General features: G+C 38.7%; 1 protein-coding gene across 1 annotated transcript in view; it reads right to left on the bottom strand.

The window, feature by feature from the left end:
* MAP4 (microtubule associated protein 4) overlaps window positions 1-18,005 on the bottom strand; it is a 238,191-nt gene that overhangs the window by 148,269 nt on the left and 71,917 nt on the right. The window contains 1 exon segment of the mRNA XM_043983254.1: window positions 1,059-1,314. Coding sequence (XP_043839189.1) covers window positions 1,059-1,293 — 235 coding nt within the window. The 5' untranslated portion in view covers window positions 1,294-1,314.

The raw sequence follows: 18,005 nt of genomic DNA, 5'->3' as shown, positions 1-18,005 counted from the left end.
TTTTCCTTTTTGCTCCCCCCATCAGGTAACTTGAGGTAAAGACTGTTTCCTAAGGAAACTAAGGACATGGAGACAAATACAGAATCATGAGCTACCCTGACCACACAACTTGCCCTACTTGTGTGTCCCCTTGCTACATTTCCACAAGGTTTTGTCCCATTCCCCCCACAGACACTGTGTATGTTGGTGAGAAAGCATGACCCCTCCGGAATTGAAAGTGAAGAAATTTCTGTCTACCTTAGAAGACTGAGGTGAATGTGGTAGTCATAAAAGATGCTAAGTTCTGTCCCTGCCAACTAGGACTGAATGAAATACAAGCTCCATTTCCTTGTCTTCCTGCTTTTACAAGTCATGGTACAGATAACTCCACACAAAATTCAAAAAAGGCACTGCTCAGTGTTGGCTGCTGAAGAATCCACATCTTTTCTTGCAGAAAATATTTACGTGGGCCTAGCTTCATTTTAAAGTTCCAAGCGTTTCTCCATTAAAGAAAGGAGATTTGTGGTACAAAGAACAAAGATGCATATTTGAAGGCAAGAGACCTTTCTTAAAGGGACATTAATAATCCATTGTTTAATCCTACTCTGAGACTCCAAAAGCCAACAACAAATGACGTCTGTATTCAGAATAAAATGAATCTCTATGTAGGCATGGAATTTCAGGGCTCAAATTTTACATAATGACTTGTGCTCCAAGAAGAAGGACAGGAGACTTTTTTTTAAGCTATGCATCTAAAACAATATTTCAGCATTTCTGTCTGCTCCAGGAAAAATGTTTGGTCTAAAGGTCCCTCCAAAAGTAAATCTACTGGTACCACTACCCACAAGAAATTACTACTTTTATATAGGATAAATGAAAAAGAGCCCTTTATTTTTAAATGCTCACACCAAAAGAAAGTGCCCTTGGTTACAGAGACACAGAGGAATAAAATCCCTTACCTAAACTCAAAAAAGGTCAATTTAATCAAGACCACCATAATTATAACCAAAAACCAATATTTGCTAAGTACTAGAGGTACTAGAGGTGCACAAAGGGACCACTTGCCCTAAAAAACTTACTTTCAACCTGACCACCATCCAGATGAGGTTTGCTCTTTGACTCTGGGTTCCCAGTTTTCCCATCGTCATCCAGGAGGGGGATGTAATCTGTTTTGCTCACAGTTTCTCCCACCACATCATCAAATGTCTCTGCTTCTAGTGTATTCATGAAGTCCCGTTTTATCTCTTCCTCGATTTCTGGTGGTGTTTCAGTTAAAGCATCTTCCAGGCTGAGGCTTTTGTCAAAATTAGCCATTCTTCCACACTGAATCTGTCTCTATGAGAACAAAAGGAAGTAGGTGCATTTCATTAAAAAGTTCAATTAGTGACCATCAACACACATAGAACCAAAGAACTGTATGATAAGAAAGGGCTTTATATATTACATAGTCTTAAGTCTCTCATTTTGTAGAGAACCTCAAGAAAGAGATTCATTGGTTTATATATCAAAAAACAACAATAATAATAGCATTTATATATTACTTTATTGTTTGGAAAGTACTTTACGTGTCATTCATTTATTTCATCTTCACAATAACCCTTGCAGGTATGAGACATAATTATTGCACTATTTAGTTACAGAAAGACTATATATTTATATTAAAGTGGCTATACAATTATGGTGTCAAACACACAGCCTTCTAGAAACAACACTCTGGAGGACAGCCTGAACTGAATTAAAATGTAACTGGGGGGGGGGAGGGGGGGCAGCTATGTGGCTCAGTGGTTAAACCACTGGCCCTGGATTCAGGAGTACTTGAGTTCAAATCCAGCCTCAGACACTTGAAACTAGCTGTGTGACCCTGGGTAAGTCACTTAACCCCCATTGCCCCGCCCCCAAAAAATGTAACTAGGAAAGGTTTAACAAAAAAAGGAAAAAAAAGACATAAATAATGGTTAACTTGTAGTTTTCTAAGTCATTAATGCATGCTGCAGGGATCTATTTTTATTTGAATTTGATACCACTACTCTAAAGTGTTAGAATGGGTTATAAATTGAGGGACTCAAAAACCTCGAACTTGAAGTCATACATGAAGTCACCCGAGCTTAAATTCCAGTTCTACTAAGTATTATCTGTGTAAATGTGGGCAAGTCACTTATCCTCTCTGTACCTCAGTTTCCTCAACTGAGGAGACTGGACTAGATGACCTGCATGGCCCTAACTGCAGATGTATCCCAAGGCTTCGTCCTGAGCCCTGTCCTATTCTCTCTCTACATTTTCTCTCTCAGGGACCTCCCCTAGGTTCAATATCACTTCTCTGAAGAGAACCCATAGATCTTTTTACCCAGACCTAGTCTCCTTCCTGAGATCAAGTCCTACATCACTATGTAACTGTTGTCTATTTCAAATGAGATGATCCATAGATATCTCAAAGTCAACATGGCCAACATATAACCCAATTATTTTTCCCCAAACTCATCCCTTTGGTGAATTTCCCCATTTCTACTAACCCACTCGCATCCTTGAGAGTCATTTTAGACCCCTCAATCCCTCAACCCATGTAACTAATTAGTTGAGAAATCTTGCCAACCTCTATCTCTACAGTATCTCTCACTTGTGTTCACTTCTTCACACTCACATGGTCCCCAGCCTGGTTCAGGCCCTCATCATCTCTCACCTGGATTATTATAAAAACCTTTTCACTAACCTACCTCAAATTTTGTCCTCTCTCCAATCCATTTAAATATCCTCCATGTAGCCATCAAAATGATATTCCTAAAGACCATGTGTCCCTCCCCTGCTCAATAAACTCCACTTGTTCCTCATCACCTCTATGAGCAAGCATTGACTACACATTCATTTGTCTGGCATTTAAAATCCCTGACAGCTTACATTCCAACAACCTTTCCAGGCTTAGAATATGTCACTGCTCTTTTAGCATTCTTCGGTTCAGCCAAACTGATGTCTTGCTGTTCCTCACACACATTTCACCTCCCATCTCCATGCTTTTGCACAGGATGTCCCTCATGCCTGGAATGCCCTCCCTTCTCACCTTTGTCTCTTAGGATCCACAGTTTCCAAGAAGCATGTCTCAAGTGCTACCTCTTAAATGATGCCTTTCCTGACCTCCCTCATATGCTATTGTATATACATACACACACACACACACACACACACACACACACTTATATACATGTGCATATAAAGAGAATTTCATAAGCTCATACAAAGCAGAGACCATTTCGTTTTCGTCTTTGTGTTCTCAGAGGTTATTATAGTAAACATATGCAAGGGTGGTACACACAGTATGCCCTTAATAGGTGTTTACTGATTTATCTGACATTGTTCTATGCACATTTTATTACATAATTTAATAATTTAAAGTTTAATACTAATTAGGTGTTTTCTCATAAAGTTACTTGAGTTTATCATTTTAAAGACAATTTAGTATCTATTATAGGACTACTGTGAAGAAAAGTATATACGGTGACCTCAGAGAGCTTACAAGGAAAATACTAAAATATCTATTTGGGGGGTAGCTAGGTGGTGCAGTGGATAAAGCACTGGCCCTCTATTCAGAGGACCTGAGTTCAAATTCAGCTCAGAAACTTGACACTTACTAGCTGTGTGACCCTGGGCAAGTCACTTATAACCCTTTTTCCCTGCCCCCACGCCCCACCGGGAGTGGGGGTGGGGGAGGTTTTTGGATACCTGGATGGAAACCTGAAATTCTGCACTATATAGTTCACATATTGCACAGTCTTTCCCCTTCGTGTACCATACCTCTACCCCCTGCTTCCCACTACCAGCACAACAGAAAGATGGAGATATTCTCATACACACAAACATCAAATAATGAAAAGAAGGCGCACTGGCACCAAAGTCAACAAGACCTGGGTTCAAGTTCTGTTTCTGATATTTAATTCACATAATTTCTCAGTAGCCTCACACAACTCTCTAAAACATTAAATTACGGGGCAGTTAGGTGGTGCAGTGGATAGAGCACCAGCCCTGGAGTCAGGAGTACCTGGGTTCAAATCCGGCCTCAAGACACTTAATACTTACTAGCTGTGTGACCCTGGGCAAGTCACTTAACCCCAATTGCCTCACTGAAAAAAAATTAATTAAAAAAAATAAAAAATAAAACATTAAATTACAAACCAATTGCCTATCTGCAATCAGTGAAGAGAGTTTCAACAGCAGAGTTCCCCTACATGACTAAAATCACAGGTTTGGACCAAAAATCACCACCACTACCAACAACAAAGATCAGCAAAATTCTACTTTCCTCTGAAATTATTTATTGGCTCTTCTAGATTATTCCCAATTTACTTACTTTCTAAATTGATATTTTTTGGTTAAAAAAAAAATAGATGGGTTAAAAAATGAGCCAAGATAAGCCAGCAGTGATCTCCAGACTCCTTGATCCCTTCCCTTCCAAAAATAGCCTGGTTTATTGTGCTACAGCTAATCACAGGCCCTTTTCATTTCTCTTGTTTTTACCTAGGTCCAAAGGATAAGGTTACCACAAAAACAAAATAAAGAAATATTTTTCCTCTGGTTCTCAGATGACCAGAAATACCCCAAGGCTTTTCCTATATAATGCTTGCTGCAGTGAGAGAACAATAATACCCTCACAGGCTTAGAATTCAGATAGACACCAAAACACAACAGCCAGACAACAAAACACAATCTGTAAGCTCAGCAGACCCTAAAGCTGGTCTTTGTTCTGGCTGCCTCGGCAAAGCATTGTACAGAGGAGTTAACTTTGTGCCTGTGGTAGAAGAAAATCAACTGATGGACTAAGTTTGAGCTTTCTCTTCAGATTGTTTCCCAGAGCCATATCATGGGCCCCCTCTTCTCCCATGGATGCTCTGTAACTGCACCAACTCCAATAGGTTGAATTATCATTTCTAGGCAAGTGACCCAAATCTATATACCCAGGCCTAAACTCCCTTCTGAACACCAATCATGAGCCAACTGCCTGCTAAAACGCTCCTCTTTGGTATCCCATAGGCATCTATGTCTAAAAACAGGGTTCATTATCTTCTCTCCAGGCTCCCTTATTCATCCAATAACAGCAGGCATTTACCAAAAGTTCTTCTATTTGTAAATTCCTCCTCTTTAATCAACTCTCAAGCTACCTCCTGGGTGATATGTAATTAGGAAATGTAAACAAGAATTTGATATTATTACTAAAAATACAACTCTATTGCAGAAACATATATAATGCCCTCCAGAATAAATTATTCTGTAATTATCTGCTATTTAATTATCCATGTCACTACCCTTTTCTGAGTTGGAGATGGCTATATATGTCAGTAGCTAAGAATCAAGAGGCCCAGACCAGACATTGTTACTTTTCATTTTTTAAAATTTCTTCCATTTAACAAACTGAAATAAAATTTTCCTTCCCTCTACCCCCATTATGCTATTTCCCACTCTAACCTATAACTGAAAGCTCAGTCAATCTTTCTGTGTCTTAGATTCTTCATCTAGAAATCAACAGAAATAAACTGTTCAGGGGCAGCTAAGGTGGCACAGTGGCTAAAGCACTGGCCCTGGATTCAGGAGTACCTGAGTTCAAATCCAGCCTCAGACACTTGACACTTACTAGCTGTGTGACCCTGGGAAAGTCACTTAACCCTCATTGCCCCACAAAAGAAAGGAAGGAAGGAAAGAAAGAAGAAATAAACTATTCACAAAGACCCTAAATATATAACCATGTATTTTAATACCAAGTACTTTGTAATGCACCCCAAATACAAGGTTACACAAGGTTTTACACAGCAATGCCTATCTGACAAGACAAAGCCAATGACCATACCACTGCACAATGATTTTGGGGGGGTCCTACTTCAATAGGGGCTTAAGAACCACCCCCCTTCACATTCATGTTAAGTTCAATGTGGATAAAAGTGTACCAGAAATCAAGTGCAATATCATAAAGTCAGAAGCAAAGAGGCAAAATGTTTTAAATTGTGATGAAATAATGGGATTTAGCAGATACTCAAAGACCCACCTGGAGATTAATCTATACTGATTGAATCAAGTGAGAGTAATTGACTGCTGATTAAACCTACTTCAAGTTAATTGGATTGTAATCACACCTGGCTATCCCTTAAGAAGGTATTGTTCTCAGAAACTAGACTGTGAACTCAACTTGAGAACACCTTCAAAGCCAATGGATTTGGATGACGCCAACCAATCACCTTGAAGCAGTGTGTAAGGACCGCCTCTGTTCCAGATCTATAAAAAAGCTTCCACAAACAGCTTGATAAAAGAGTTCCTGATTAAAGCAGGCTCATGGAGGAGGACTTCAGGAAGAACCCAACCAGGCTGGAACTCTAGACTAGAGCTTCTGATTTAAGGTGACCACAATTTAGATTTTAAACATCACAAAATATATAGTATACTTTAAGTTTTTAAGCATTCTAACTAACTGGTTGATGGAATCATCTGATAATCTGACAAGTCCCATTTGGAAAAGTTAAACTATGCAAGAGGAATCTAATAACTGCACTGATGAAGCAAGAAAGCACCTAATGCAGGTTCTCAGTACCTCTTACCTGCTTATACTTCTCTTTGTACTTTAAGGTACTTATCTCAATCGATCAATCATTTATTAAGTACCTACTCAGTAGGTAGCTCAGCTCAGTGCTAGGGACAGACAAAAACCAAACATTCTTTGCCATCAAAGAGGTTGCATTCTCTCAAGGAAATAACATTCTGCATACATAAATAACATGGAAACAGCAAAAGAAGAGTCAACATAATTTTGGACAGGAAAGGACTAGTAGGCGAGTTAACAGGAAAGACCTGCAGAAAATAGCACTTGGGTTGTGTTCTAAAAGAAATTAAGGATTTCTACAGGTGGAGGTATCCCCAAGGCATGGGGGTACATGGAGATGGGAGGCTGAGTTTTATGCAAGGAACAGCAAGAAGGCCATTACGACTGGACTGTAGAGCCAATGTTTGAGAATAATGTGTAACAAAGTTAGAGAAGCAGAAAAGACCAAGGTCCTGAAAACCTTTAAACAACCAAAAGATGAGTTTATATTCGACTCTAGAGGTAATGGGGAATTACTAGTTTCAGCAGGATGATGACATAATCAGACCTAAGAAGACAAGAGGCCCTGAACAAGGTCAGTGGCTGTGTGATTTTGGAGAATATGGTGGACACAGAATTGACAAGATTTGGTAACTGATTAATGTGTGGAGTATGGGATAATGAAATCTAAAATGACTCTCAGGTTGTAACACTCAAGATGAGGTAGTGCCTCCACAAAAATGGGGGAATTCACAAAAATGATGCCTTTGGGAAAAGATGGGTTCTATTTGGGGCATGTTACATTTAGAAGCCCGTACAGGAGAAGACCCAGATTAAAATGTTCAAAGAGGGGCAGCTAAGTGGCACAGTGGTTAAAGTACCGGCCTTGCATTCAGGAGGACCTGAGTTCAAATCCGGCTTCGGACACTTGACACATGCTAGCTGTGTGACCCTGGGCAAGTCACTTACCCCCCATTGCCCAGCAAAATAATAATAATAATAAATTCAAAAAATAAAAAATAAAATGTTCAAAGGTAAGTTGATAAAGTAGGTCTGGAGAGAGAGGCCACAATAAGAGTAGAGACTGAATTTATAGCTCTGAGAATCATTTGCATGTAAATGATAATTGGAGCCATAGGCACTGGTTAAGTCCCACATCTGAAAAACATGGAGAAAAAAGGAGAGTTTAGGACAGAGCCTTAGGATATATCCACAGTTAGTAGACATGACAAAGGAGACTGATAAGGAAGGATCCAGATACGAAGGAAGAGTAAAGAGAATCCTATGGCAAAAAAACCACAGAGGACAGATCTCTAAGATACTTTTTTGCGGAGCTCCTTTTTAGAATGTTTTTCAATGCAGGAAATAGGATACTACAAAGGAAACCAATTATACTGAAATACAGTAATCAAAGCATTCAAGAAAAATTCAAAGACCAGAGGTTGAGCAATGTTGTATTTATAGTTTAAAATGTGTGTCAATATTTCATATACTGATTTAATCTGTTAAAGTACAGAGCTCATCATAGTGTCTTGCCAACATTAAGTACCCAATAAATGTTGAATGAATCCTTGAAAGAAATTTGGCGTTTAAGCTAAATGAAATAATCTCCACTTTCAAGTCAATATTCTTGGTCCCAAGGGGGAAAAAAAAGAGGAAGAAATATACTTCTCTTTTCTTGGGAGAAGAGTGATAAAGTATGAATGTAAAAGGTTGCAGAGCTTTTCATACTTTCCTGGAGAGGTTTTGCTCAAATTCCTCTATTGCAAAGGAAAAATCAATTGGGGAGATGGTGGGAAAGGATTGTTTTTTAAACATATGTAAGTTATTAATTAGAAAAATAAAGTAAATCTGAGACATTAAAATTTTAAGAAATGCTTTTATGTCAGCTATTCGTGTGGTTGTGCTAATTTACGCAAGGTGAAGAAGAAATAAAAACAGTTCCTGACTTACACATACCTAACTTGAAAATGACTCAAATTCCAAATCCAACAATGCCCCATCATACATTCTGCCACATACAAAGTTCCACTGGTATGAGTGCCAGTTAGAACACAGAAGTCATTTTGAAAAAATTTGGATATTTCCTTCTAGGTTCAAAAATAGGAAAAGGGGGCAGCTAAGTGGCACAGTGGATAGAACACAGGCCCTGAAATCAGGAGGACCTCAGTTCAAATCAAGCCTCAGACACTTAACACTTACTAGTTGTGTGACCCTGGGCAAATCACTTAACCCCAACTGCCTCACCAAAAAAAAAAAAAAAAAGGGAAAAGAATAAGCTACAAAATGGTTAAATAGCTGAAAGAAACTAGGAAGAAAGGCAAAAGATAAAGACTTATAACTCAGTAGCTTACTCCACACAACACTGAGTATTCTCCTACTATAGGAAAAACAAAATTGACCTTTAGTGAGGACATTTCCAATTAAAAAAATAAAGACAAGAGCAATATAAAAATTTTGAAATACAAAACTGGGAATCAAGAGAAACTAAAACAGTAAAGCTAACAAGAGTCAAAATGTACTTAAATGTGTGGAGTTTAGGCTACTATCTTAAAATGACAATCGATTGGGGGCAGCTAGGGGGGGCACTGCATAAAGCACCGGCCCGGGATTCAGGAGTACCTGAGTTCAAATCCGGCCTCACTTTACACTTACTAGCTGTGTGACCCTGGGCAAGTCACTTAACCCCCATTGCCCCGCAAAAAAAAAAAAAAAAAAGACAATTGATTAAGGTTTACAAATGGTCACATCTCTAATTTCTAGTAACTTTCAGTCAAATTTGCTACAGAAAAAAGGTTCAGGATGTGTAATTGCCCTCAGTAAAATCTAAGTGAATCTTAAGGGATAAAACAAAGACAAACTGTTTACATTCTAACATGAAGAAATTATATATGTCTACTCAAATGGCTATAATCATGGGGAGTCCTAAAGGGAGTTTAATAAAAGAGGGCCTAGGAACAGTTTTGTAATGTTTTGTTGATTTAGAAGAAGAAAATAAAGAAAAAAGAAATGTACTAAGGGAGGATAATGGAAGAAAAAATTACGTAATACAGGTATACAAGTAACGAACTATACAAACAAAAAGGAAAGGGTGGGAGGAAAGGGTACTTCACTGGAAGTGCTATTGGCATCTAAATTCAATACAGTCAAAGAAAGTTAGAATACACACATTTATACATTCATTTTAGAAACAGAAGGGTCTTAATGATCACCTACACCCTTTAATGATCACCTACTCCAATCCTCTCATATTATATATAAGGAAACGAGACCCACAAAGGTGATTTGCCCAAGGTGATCCAAGTAGTAAATGACTAAGCAACAGTCTGAACCCAAGTCCTCTAACTCTAAAAGTGGGTGCTCTTTCTACTGCACCATGACTCTGTGGATTTACAACACTGGGGGGGGGGGGGCGCGGCGCGGGGCGGGGCGCGGCGGCGCGGCTTCTGGTTAAAACTCTTTAAATGCGAGAAAAAAAGAACATAAATATTGTATTCATTCTGCTCATCTCACGTTGTATTATTTGGATGAGCCCTTCCACATCTATTCTTCATAGTTATCATTCCTCTTGGCATTATTCAGTCATACCCCAATCCTTTAACAGGTGGGTTTTTTCCACTCTCACCACTTTTCTTCCCTCCACATCTCACAAACTCTTCTAATTTAAAAACTCCTGAATCCAGGGCCAGTGCTTTATCCATTGCGCCACCTAGCTGCTCCAAAGGTATGGGGTTTTTTGTTTGTTTTTTGTGGGGCAATGAAGGTTAAGTGACTTGCCCTGGGTCACACAGCTAGTAAGTGTCAAGTGTCTGAGGCTGAATTTGAACTCAGGTCCTCCTGAATCCAGAACTGGCGCTTTATCTACTGAGCCACCTGGCTGCTCCTTGATTTAGTCTTTTTTTAAAAATCTAATCTATTTTGAAAGCTGGTATGGCTGCCAGTCTCCATCAAGGTGATTTTTTCCCCTCCCATCATCACTATTAGTATTCTTGCCCATCTGTTTTTCAGTATGGACATTGTTATAGCTTTATCTAATTCCATAAGATATTCTACTGGTTTTTTGATAGGTACACACTAAACACACAGAAAATATTCCCATTTTTACTATATTGTCTTTACCTAACCATTTATACAGCCTATTTATTTTAGAATTTACTGAACTCTTCCATTCTTCTATCTCAGACTACCTTATGTACTTCCTCCTTTTTATGTACCTACCCATTCCATTTGTTCCAGTTTTTCATATACATTTTCTCTTCCTCTCCTCATCTGTCCCTTCTTTTGACTGTACCTCTTTTATGTCCCCTCTACCGTTCTCCAGCTCTCCCTTTTATTTGCTATGTCTCTCCTCCAAGTCTCTCTTATTATCTTCCTTTTCACTTTTCTCTCTTCGAATAACCATGTTTAGCTTCTGAATATTTTTAATATTTGTTTTTCATGTCATATTGCCTTTCTTCAGTTATAAGAAAGATTTCATTTACCTGATTTTTAATATTTTGGAGAAATATAACATTCAAGTGGTTTTTATTTCTAAGTGGCTCTTAAAGGCTTCAATCACATTAGTAGTTCCGTGAAAGCAAAAAACTTTCCTGCATCTGATCTTAGTTAACTTCCCTATTATATTTAAACTGGTATTAGACATAAAAGACTTTCTTCATACTAAGAAAGAATGCACATATTATATTTTAGTACACTCTACTAGTCTAAATATAAGACCATTCATTTCCCAAAAAATATGGCATGTTATTAAAAAAACACATATGACCTAAAATCACATTTTAAAGTACAACAAAAATGACAAATGATGGAGAACAGTAATGGTCAAAAATAAAACATCTTTTACTTGAATTGGAAGCAAATTTTTAAAACTAGCATTTTAACCATAATTTTACATAATTATTTTTAATATCCATCTCTATTTCTGCTTTATTTTAAGGATCTGTCCTATGTTCAGACCAATATAGTGCTGTCCAGTAAAATGGAAAAGGCTAGGAAAGGTAAATCTAAGTAGGAATCTATTTTAGTGTGAAAGTAAAAAGTAATTTCAGAAAGACCACCTAAGCATAAAGCAAGAAGGCCAACACTATTATAATGAGAATTATATACATGTTGCATGTCTGATGCTTTTCAACTGTTTTAAATTGTTGTGAGTTACATTAAGAGTTATCTTCGAAAACTGGCATACAGTACTCCACTATAATCCCTGAAAGGTTTTATAAATGCAAAGCTGGGGAATTATATCTCTAGCTGGCCCTCAAAGACAGTTAATAGACAGAGATCAGATAGTGTCCTAGCAGCCTCTGCAGGTTCACTGTCTCCACATATGCATGGAAGGAAGGCCTGACAAATAAATGGACTGCTAGGAAACCTTAGAAGCCTTGGGATTTCTCTATTAATGGCCATTAGACAGTCTTAAATGCTTTCTTTCATTTCTACATTTATGCCTCTACCTTTTATCCCTATACCAGACTACTTAAAGTCAAACATCCTGAAGCAAACTCACTTTCTTCTAAGGAGACTTTAAGGAGAAGAAAAAGTTTTATACTCTCACAAGGCAAATTTGCATATTGTGTACATACATGTTATTTATTATAACCAGTCTCTGAAGTATTAAGCCAGTTTCCAAATAAGATATTGACTTTATGACTGTCATTCAAATTTGATTATAAACTCAAGAAAAGGGACAAGCCAAGCTTGGTCCTCTGGTTCTCTGTATCCACTTCATACCACCTATTTTCAACTATTTCAACTCAACAACACACTATTTTGCATTTAAATGTTTTGAAAGGGCTGGCCAAAAAAATGGGGCACAAAGCTAACAAGAGTCAAAATGTACTTAAATGTGTGGAGTTTAGGCTACTATCTTAAAATGACAATTGATTAAGGTTTACAAATAGTCACATCTCTAATTTCCAGTAACTTTCAGTCAAATTTGCTACAGAATTTTCAGGATATGTGATTGCCCGCAGTAAAATCTAAATTCACAGAATCAGTAACAGGATAGAAATTATACATTCTATCAGAATACATCTAATATTAAGCTACACTTTATAAATGTTACTGTCTACCACTTAAGACTCTACTATGTCCTGTTGTTAATAATGAGAATTAAAAAATAGTTAACAATTATATAGCAATTACTATGTGCCAGACATTGTGCTAAGGACTTCACGATTATCATCTCATTTAATCCACACAATAAGCCTGGGAGGTAGGTGCTATTAGTATCCCCATTTTACAAATGGGAAAACTGAGGCAAAGAGAGGTTGAGTGATTTGCCCAAGGTTACATAACTAGTAAGTCTCTGAGGCAAAATTTGAAATCAGGGCTTGTAAACTCCAGGCTGGGCATTCTATCCATTCTACCATCCACCTGCTCCAGCACCTCTGTAAAGAATAATGCTGTGTCCAATTTGAATTAAGTTAAGTGAGGCTAGAAAGCAGGAACAGACACACAATGCTTCAGGGGCCCTGAAAGAGCTTCAACCCTAGCTCATGGCAATCTTGGATCACAAAATGGAACCATCATTCACTTTCAAGTAAATACAGGCAGGACAGTCAATGAACGGTTTCATTCCTTGTTCTCAATTCACGAGCAGCCTGGTCTTGGCACTTGCTACAGTATTCCAATCTCAAATACAACTCCTAGAAATTCTCACACTAAGATGACCAAGGCAAAGGGAGAGAAATTATTCCAAAGCGGAGACCAGAGTTTTTGACTGACAAGCTACAAACCAAGCAAGCAGCAGTGGCCATCAACTCCTCTCCTTTCATATTAATGTGGGTTAAAGTAAGCTTCATTGCCCCGCCAAAAAAAAAAATTTTTAAGTAACTCAATGTTAGCTGTGTGACCCGGGGCAAGTCACTTAACCCCTATTGCCCCACCAAAAAAAAAAAAAGTAGCTCATAATAAATCAAATACTCTCATAAAAAAGAATTCCACATAAAGCACAGTTTCCTAGAAAATGGCACATGATCTTCTCAAACTACTAAAATTACTAAGTATTTATAAAAAAGCTTAGCTTAATGTATTTATTTAGATTTATTTAAAATTCATTAATCTATTGGGGGGGGGGGGCAATGGGGGTTAAGTGACTTGCCCAGGGTCACCCAGCTAGTAAGTGTCAAGTGTTTGAGGCTGGGTTTGAACTCAGGTCCTCCTGAATCCAGGGCTGGTGCTTTATCCACTGCGCCACCTAGCTGCCCCTAAAATTCATTAATCTATTAATAATTAAAATAACTTTATTGTGAAAAAGGTCAACGAGTCTGAGGAGCTTGGTTACATTTCTTATTAATTTCTTGTAAGGATGTTTCTTCCTATCTTAGAGATACCAACAATCATTTGACATTAAAAGAGTATTTATAAAAGTTCAAACTACATTTGTTATCAAGTGGCAGTAGAAAATATATTTAAAATCTGTTGGGCTGGAAAATGCATGCTGCATGTTGGGTTTTTTAAAACGGACTTTTATTACTTGTTTTTGTTTTTCTTTCTTTTTGTTTTAATTATTACTTATTATTTTACTTTTAGTACTTTGGCAGTTTGCTTTGACATTGCTTTGCTTCCCCCCAATCCCTTCAGTCTATCAGAGAACCTATCAGAAATAAAAAGTTTTTAAAAGCAGGGTGGGGGAGGGGAGGGAGGAGACTCAACAAAACCAACCAAATCATGAAAAAAATATGCTATCACATGCAATTTTTCATACCCACTGAGACCCCTCAGTTCTTCAAAGGAGTGAGATATGTGTAACTAATATCTCTTTGAAGCCAAGTTTGTTCTTTATAATTTCATAACATTCAGGTTCAGTTGTTTTTGTGGCTGTTCATTCTGTTACACTGTTATAGTGGTGAATATTGTCTTCCTGGTTCTGCTTACTTCACTTTGTATCAGTTCATGTAAATCTCTCCATGCTTCTGTAGCTTGTTGAATATCTTGCCACTGTACCCAGATGGCTCTGGAGGAAAGTGAGGTTGGTGACTGCACAGCCCTGAATTCTAAGGACCACTCCTTAGACCCAAATAACTCTGACTTTTTACAATAGGTCCCTATCTGATTGTTCTAAGGGAGGAGGGAGGGGAGGGAGAGAAATAGGAATAAAAATTGGAACCCAAAACTATAAAAAAAAAAAAATGTTCTGGGGCAGCTAGGTGGCACAGTGGATAGAGCACCGGCCTTGGAGTCAGGAGGACCTGAGTTCAAATGCGGCCTCAGACACTTAACACTTACTAGCTGTGTGACCCTGGGCAAGTCACTTAACCCCAATTGCCTCACCCCCCAAAAAGAAAAAATTAAAAAAAAAAATGTTCATTAGAGTGAAAAATAAAATCCCCTCACACACACACACACAAAAAAAAGGCCCCAGCCTAGGTCTCATTTGGCATTTGTTTGCCTCTTTTTTGTTTTTTGGTTTTTTTGAGGGACAGTGGGGGTTAAGTGACTTGCCCAGGGGTCACACAGCTGGTAAGCATCAAGTGTCTGAGGCTGGATTTGAACTCAGGTACTCCTGAATGCAGGGCCAGTGCTTTATCCACTGCACCACCTAGCTGCCCCATTTGTTTGCCTCTTAATGGCTCAGAGTGGGCCTAAATAGCAATTGTTTCTATTATGTCCAAAAATCCTGAGTCCCCCCCCATTATTTATTTATCTATTTTCATTTCCCCACCAGGTAAAAGAGGCCTTTCTTTGTTTCATTTCTTATCTAGCCTCTGAGTGGGCATTGCCCCAGGCAAACTGTGACTTGTGTGAAAGGCCTTAGCTTAAAAGGCCAAGGTCTCCCACTGTATGGGGTCATCTCCAGTAGTCCTGATATCTAGCTTGCCACTGGACCCAGATGGCTCTGGAGGAGAGAATAATGCTGGTGACTCTGCACAGCCCTGACTCACTTATATCCAATTCACAGCAATCCATGACATCACTTCCCCAATGTCATTGTCCTCTTCCAGAACAGAGAACAAACAATTTTGGAAGTGGTCTGGGTCTTTAGAAAAAAAAATTTTTAACCTGGCTTCCTAATAAAAAAAAAATTTTTTTTGACATAAAGCTACAAGTACAGAAAAATTGCATGGCAGAAGAAAGAACTGTCACAAACCCTGAAGAACCTGGGGAAAGCTAGGTGGTGCAGAGGATAAAGCACCGGCCCTGGATTCAGGAGGACCTGAATTCAAATCTGCCCTCAGACACTTGACATTTACTAGCTGTGTGACCCTGGGCAAGTCACTTAACCCTCATTATCCTGTGCAAAACAACAACAACAAAAAAAACTACTCCATTCCTTTGGGGGCAGCTAAGGGGTGCAGTGGATAGAGCACACCAGCCCTGGAATCAGGAGGACCCTAGTTCAAATCCGACCTCAGACACTTGACACTTAATAGCTGTATGACCCCAGGTAAGTCACTTAACCCCAACTGCCTCACCAAAAAACAAACAAACAACAACAAAGAAAGCATGAAAAACAAGAAAAATTGGATATAACTGGCAGCTAGGTGTCATAGTAGATAAAGCACTGGCCCTGAATTCAGGAGGACCCGAGTTCAAATCCAGCCTCAGATACTTGATACTTATTAGCTGTGTGGTAACCCTCACTGCCCTTCAAAGCAAACAATAATAATAATAATAATAATAATAATAATAATAATAATAATAATAATAATTTTTAAAAATGATAATAAATTGGTTTAACAGAATAATTGTGCTTTAAAAACTGGCCCAATGGAATTCTTCCCTAGAAAGTCAGTGGCAAGTTCTGAGTCTTCATTACAGCCTCAAAACAGAGATAAGTAGGACTTTATTAGTAGATAGTGGTATGCTTTCAACTAATGACAAACCAAACAAAGAGATTCTCACTGTGATGGTCAGTGACTAGCAGTATATTTAGCTACTTTGAAGAATAAATAGTACTCAACCAGTTATTCAATAAGCATTGGGGGGGTTGGGGTGGGGCAATGAGGGTTACGTGACTTACCCAGGGTCACACAACTAGTAAGTGTCAAGTGTCTGAGGCTGGATTTGAATTTAGGTCCTCCTGAATCCAGGGCTGGTGCTTTATCCACTGCGCCACCTAGCTGCCCCCTCAATAAGCATTCATTAACTACCTACTATATTCAAGTGCCCAAGATAAAAACATAAAAAACAAAATAGTCTTTGCCCTCGGTGAGTTTATATTTGACTACGGGAAAGACCTTGTGTGCGCAGAGAAATCAATATGAAACACATACAAAATAAATGCAAAGTAACTTTTAGGGAAGGGAGCAGCAATAAATGAAAGAAGAATTAGAAAAGTCCCTATGAAAGGCTTGACATTTGAGCTCAATCTTGCCAGAAGCCAGGAAATTCTAAGAGATAGAGGTGAGAAGGGAGGCTAGAAATGTAATGTCATGTACAAGGAAAAGCAAATGGGCCTGTCTAATCAGAAGAGGCCATTGAGGATAACAGTGCGAAATCACTCTGAAAAGAGAGGCTTGTGACCGATTAGGAAGGGCCTAGGAGCTCACCAAGAAAATGACTAATGTTACTGAACCGGAGACAGGTGCGGCTACACATGGATGACACAAATGTAACTGGCGTATTGGAATCGATACACCCCAGGGAGGCGCCCACACCAGACAAAAAAAAACTGGAAAATACTTAACAAAATAAATAAAAATAGAGCATAGACAACACAAATAGATGTTTAAGTGAATATATATTGGTCCTACAAGGATATTTATAACAAGCTTAGTGGCCCCCATTTCTATTGAACTTTGACAACACTGGACTATGGTATACTGTGTACCACAGGAAATGGTCATCATGCACTGCTATGGTCAAAAGAAAAAAAAAAATTTGGAAGATTATCCCTTGATGGGTTCAGACAGCAAGGATTCGATCGACATTTACTATATGCCAGGCACTGTGCTAAGCACTTGGATGAGAAATACAGTCCCTGCTCTCAAAGAGTTTCTATTCTAATGGGAACTAAATAACTGAAAAGGAAGCTGAAAAAAGGGGGGGAGGGGTGTGAAAGTGGGAGAGGAGGAAAGAAGGCAGAGTTAGAACATGGTAGAGAAGTCCAGAGTACAGCCCGGTAAGAAATGGAGACAAGGCTGTGCCCCACCCAGGTGCTGTGCTGTGCTCCATGTACAAAGCAAGTCAAAACAGGTCCTGACCTCAAGGAACTTCATTCCTCAATCACATTATCAGAGTCAACTTCAAGTCATTTGGGTTTGTTTTTGTTTTTGTTTTTTTTGCAGGGCTATGGGGGTTAAGTGACTTGCCCAGGGTCACACAGCTAGTAAGTGTCAAGTGTCTGAGGTTGGATTTGAACTCAGGTCCTCCTGAATCCAGGGCCGGTGCTCTATCCACTTCGCCACCTGGCTGCCCCCAAGTTCAAGTCATTTGTGATCTTAGTACATAATCTTTTCAGTTCCAGAAAAATTCATGATTTGGCCTTGAGATACAGATTTGAATGAGAAACCAATCCATATTCTCTGTGAAGAAA

This window comes from Dromiciops gliroides, chromosome 1, assembly GCF_019393635.1.
Source record: "Dromiciops gliroides isolate mDroGli1 chromosome 1, mDroGli1.pri, whole genome shotgun sequence".
Classification (NCBI taxonomy): domain Eukaryota; kingdom Metazoa; phylum Chordata; class Mammalia; order Microbiotheria; family Microbiotheriidae; genus Dromiciops; species Dromiciops gliroides.
Note: the sequence above shows the minus strand (reverse complement) of the source record. Positions and strands in the feature narration are given on the sequence as shown.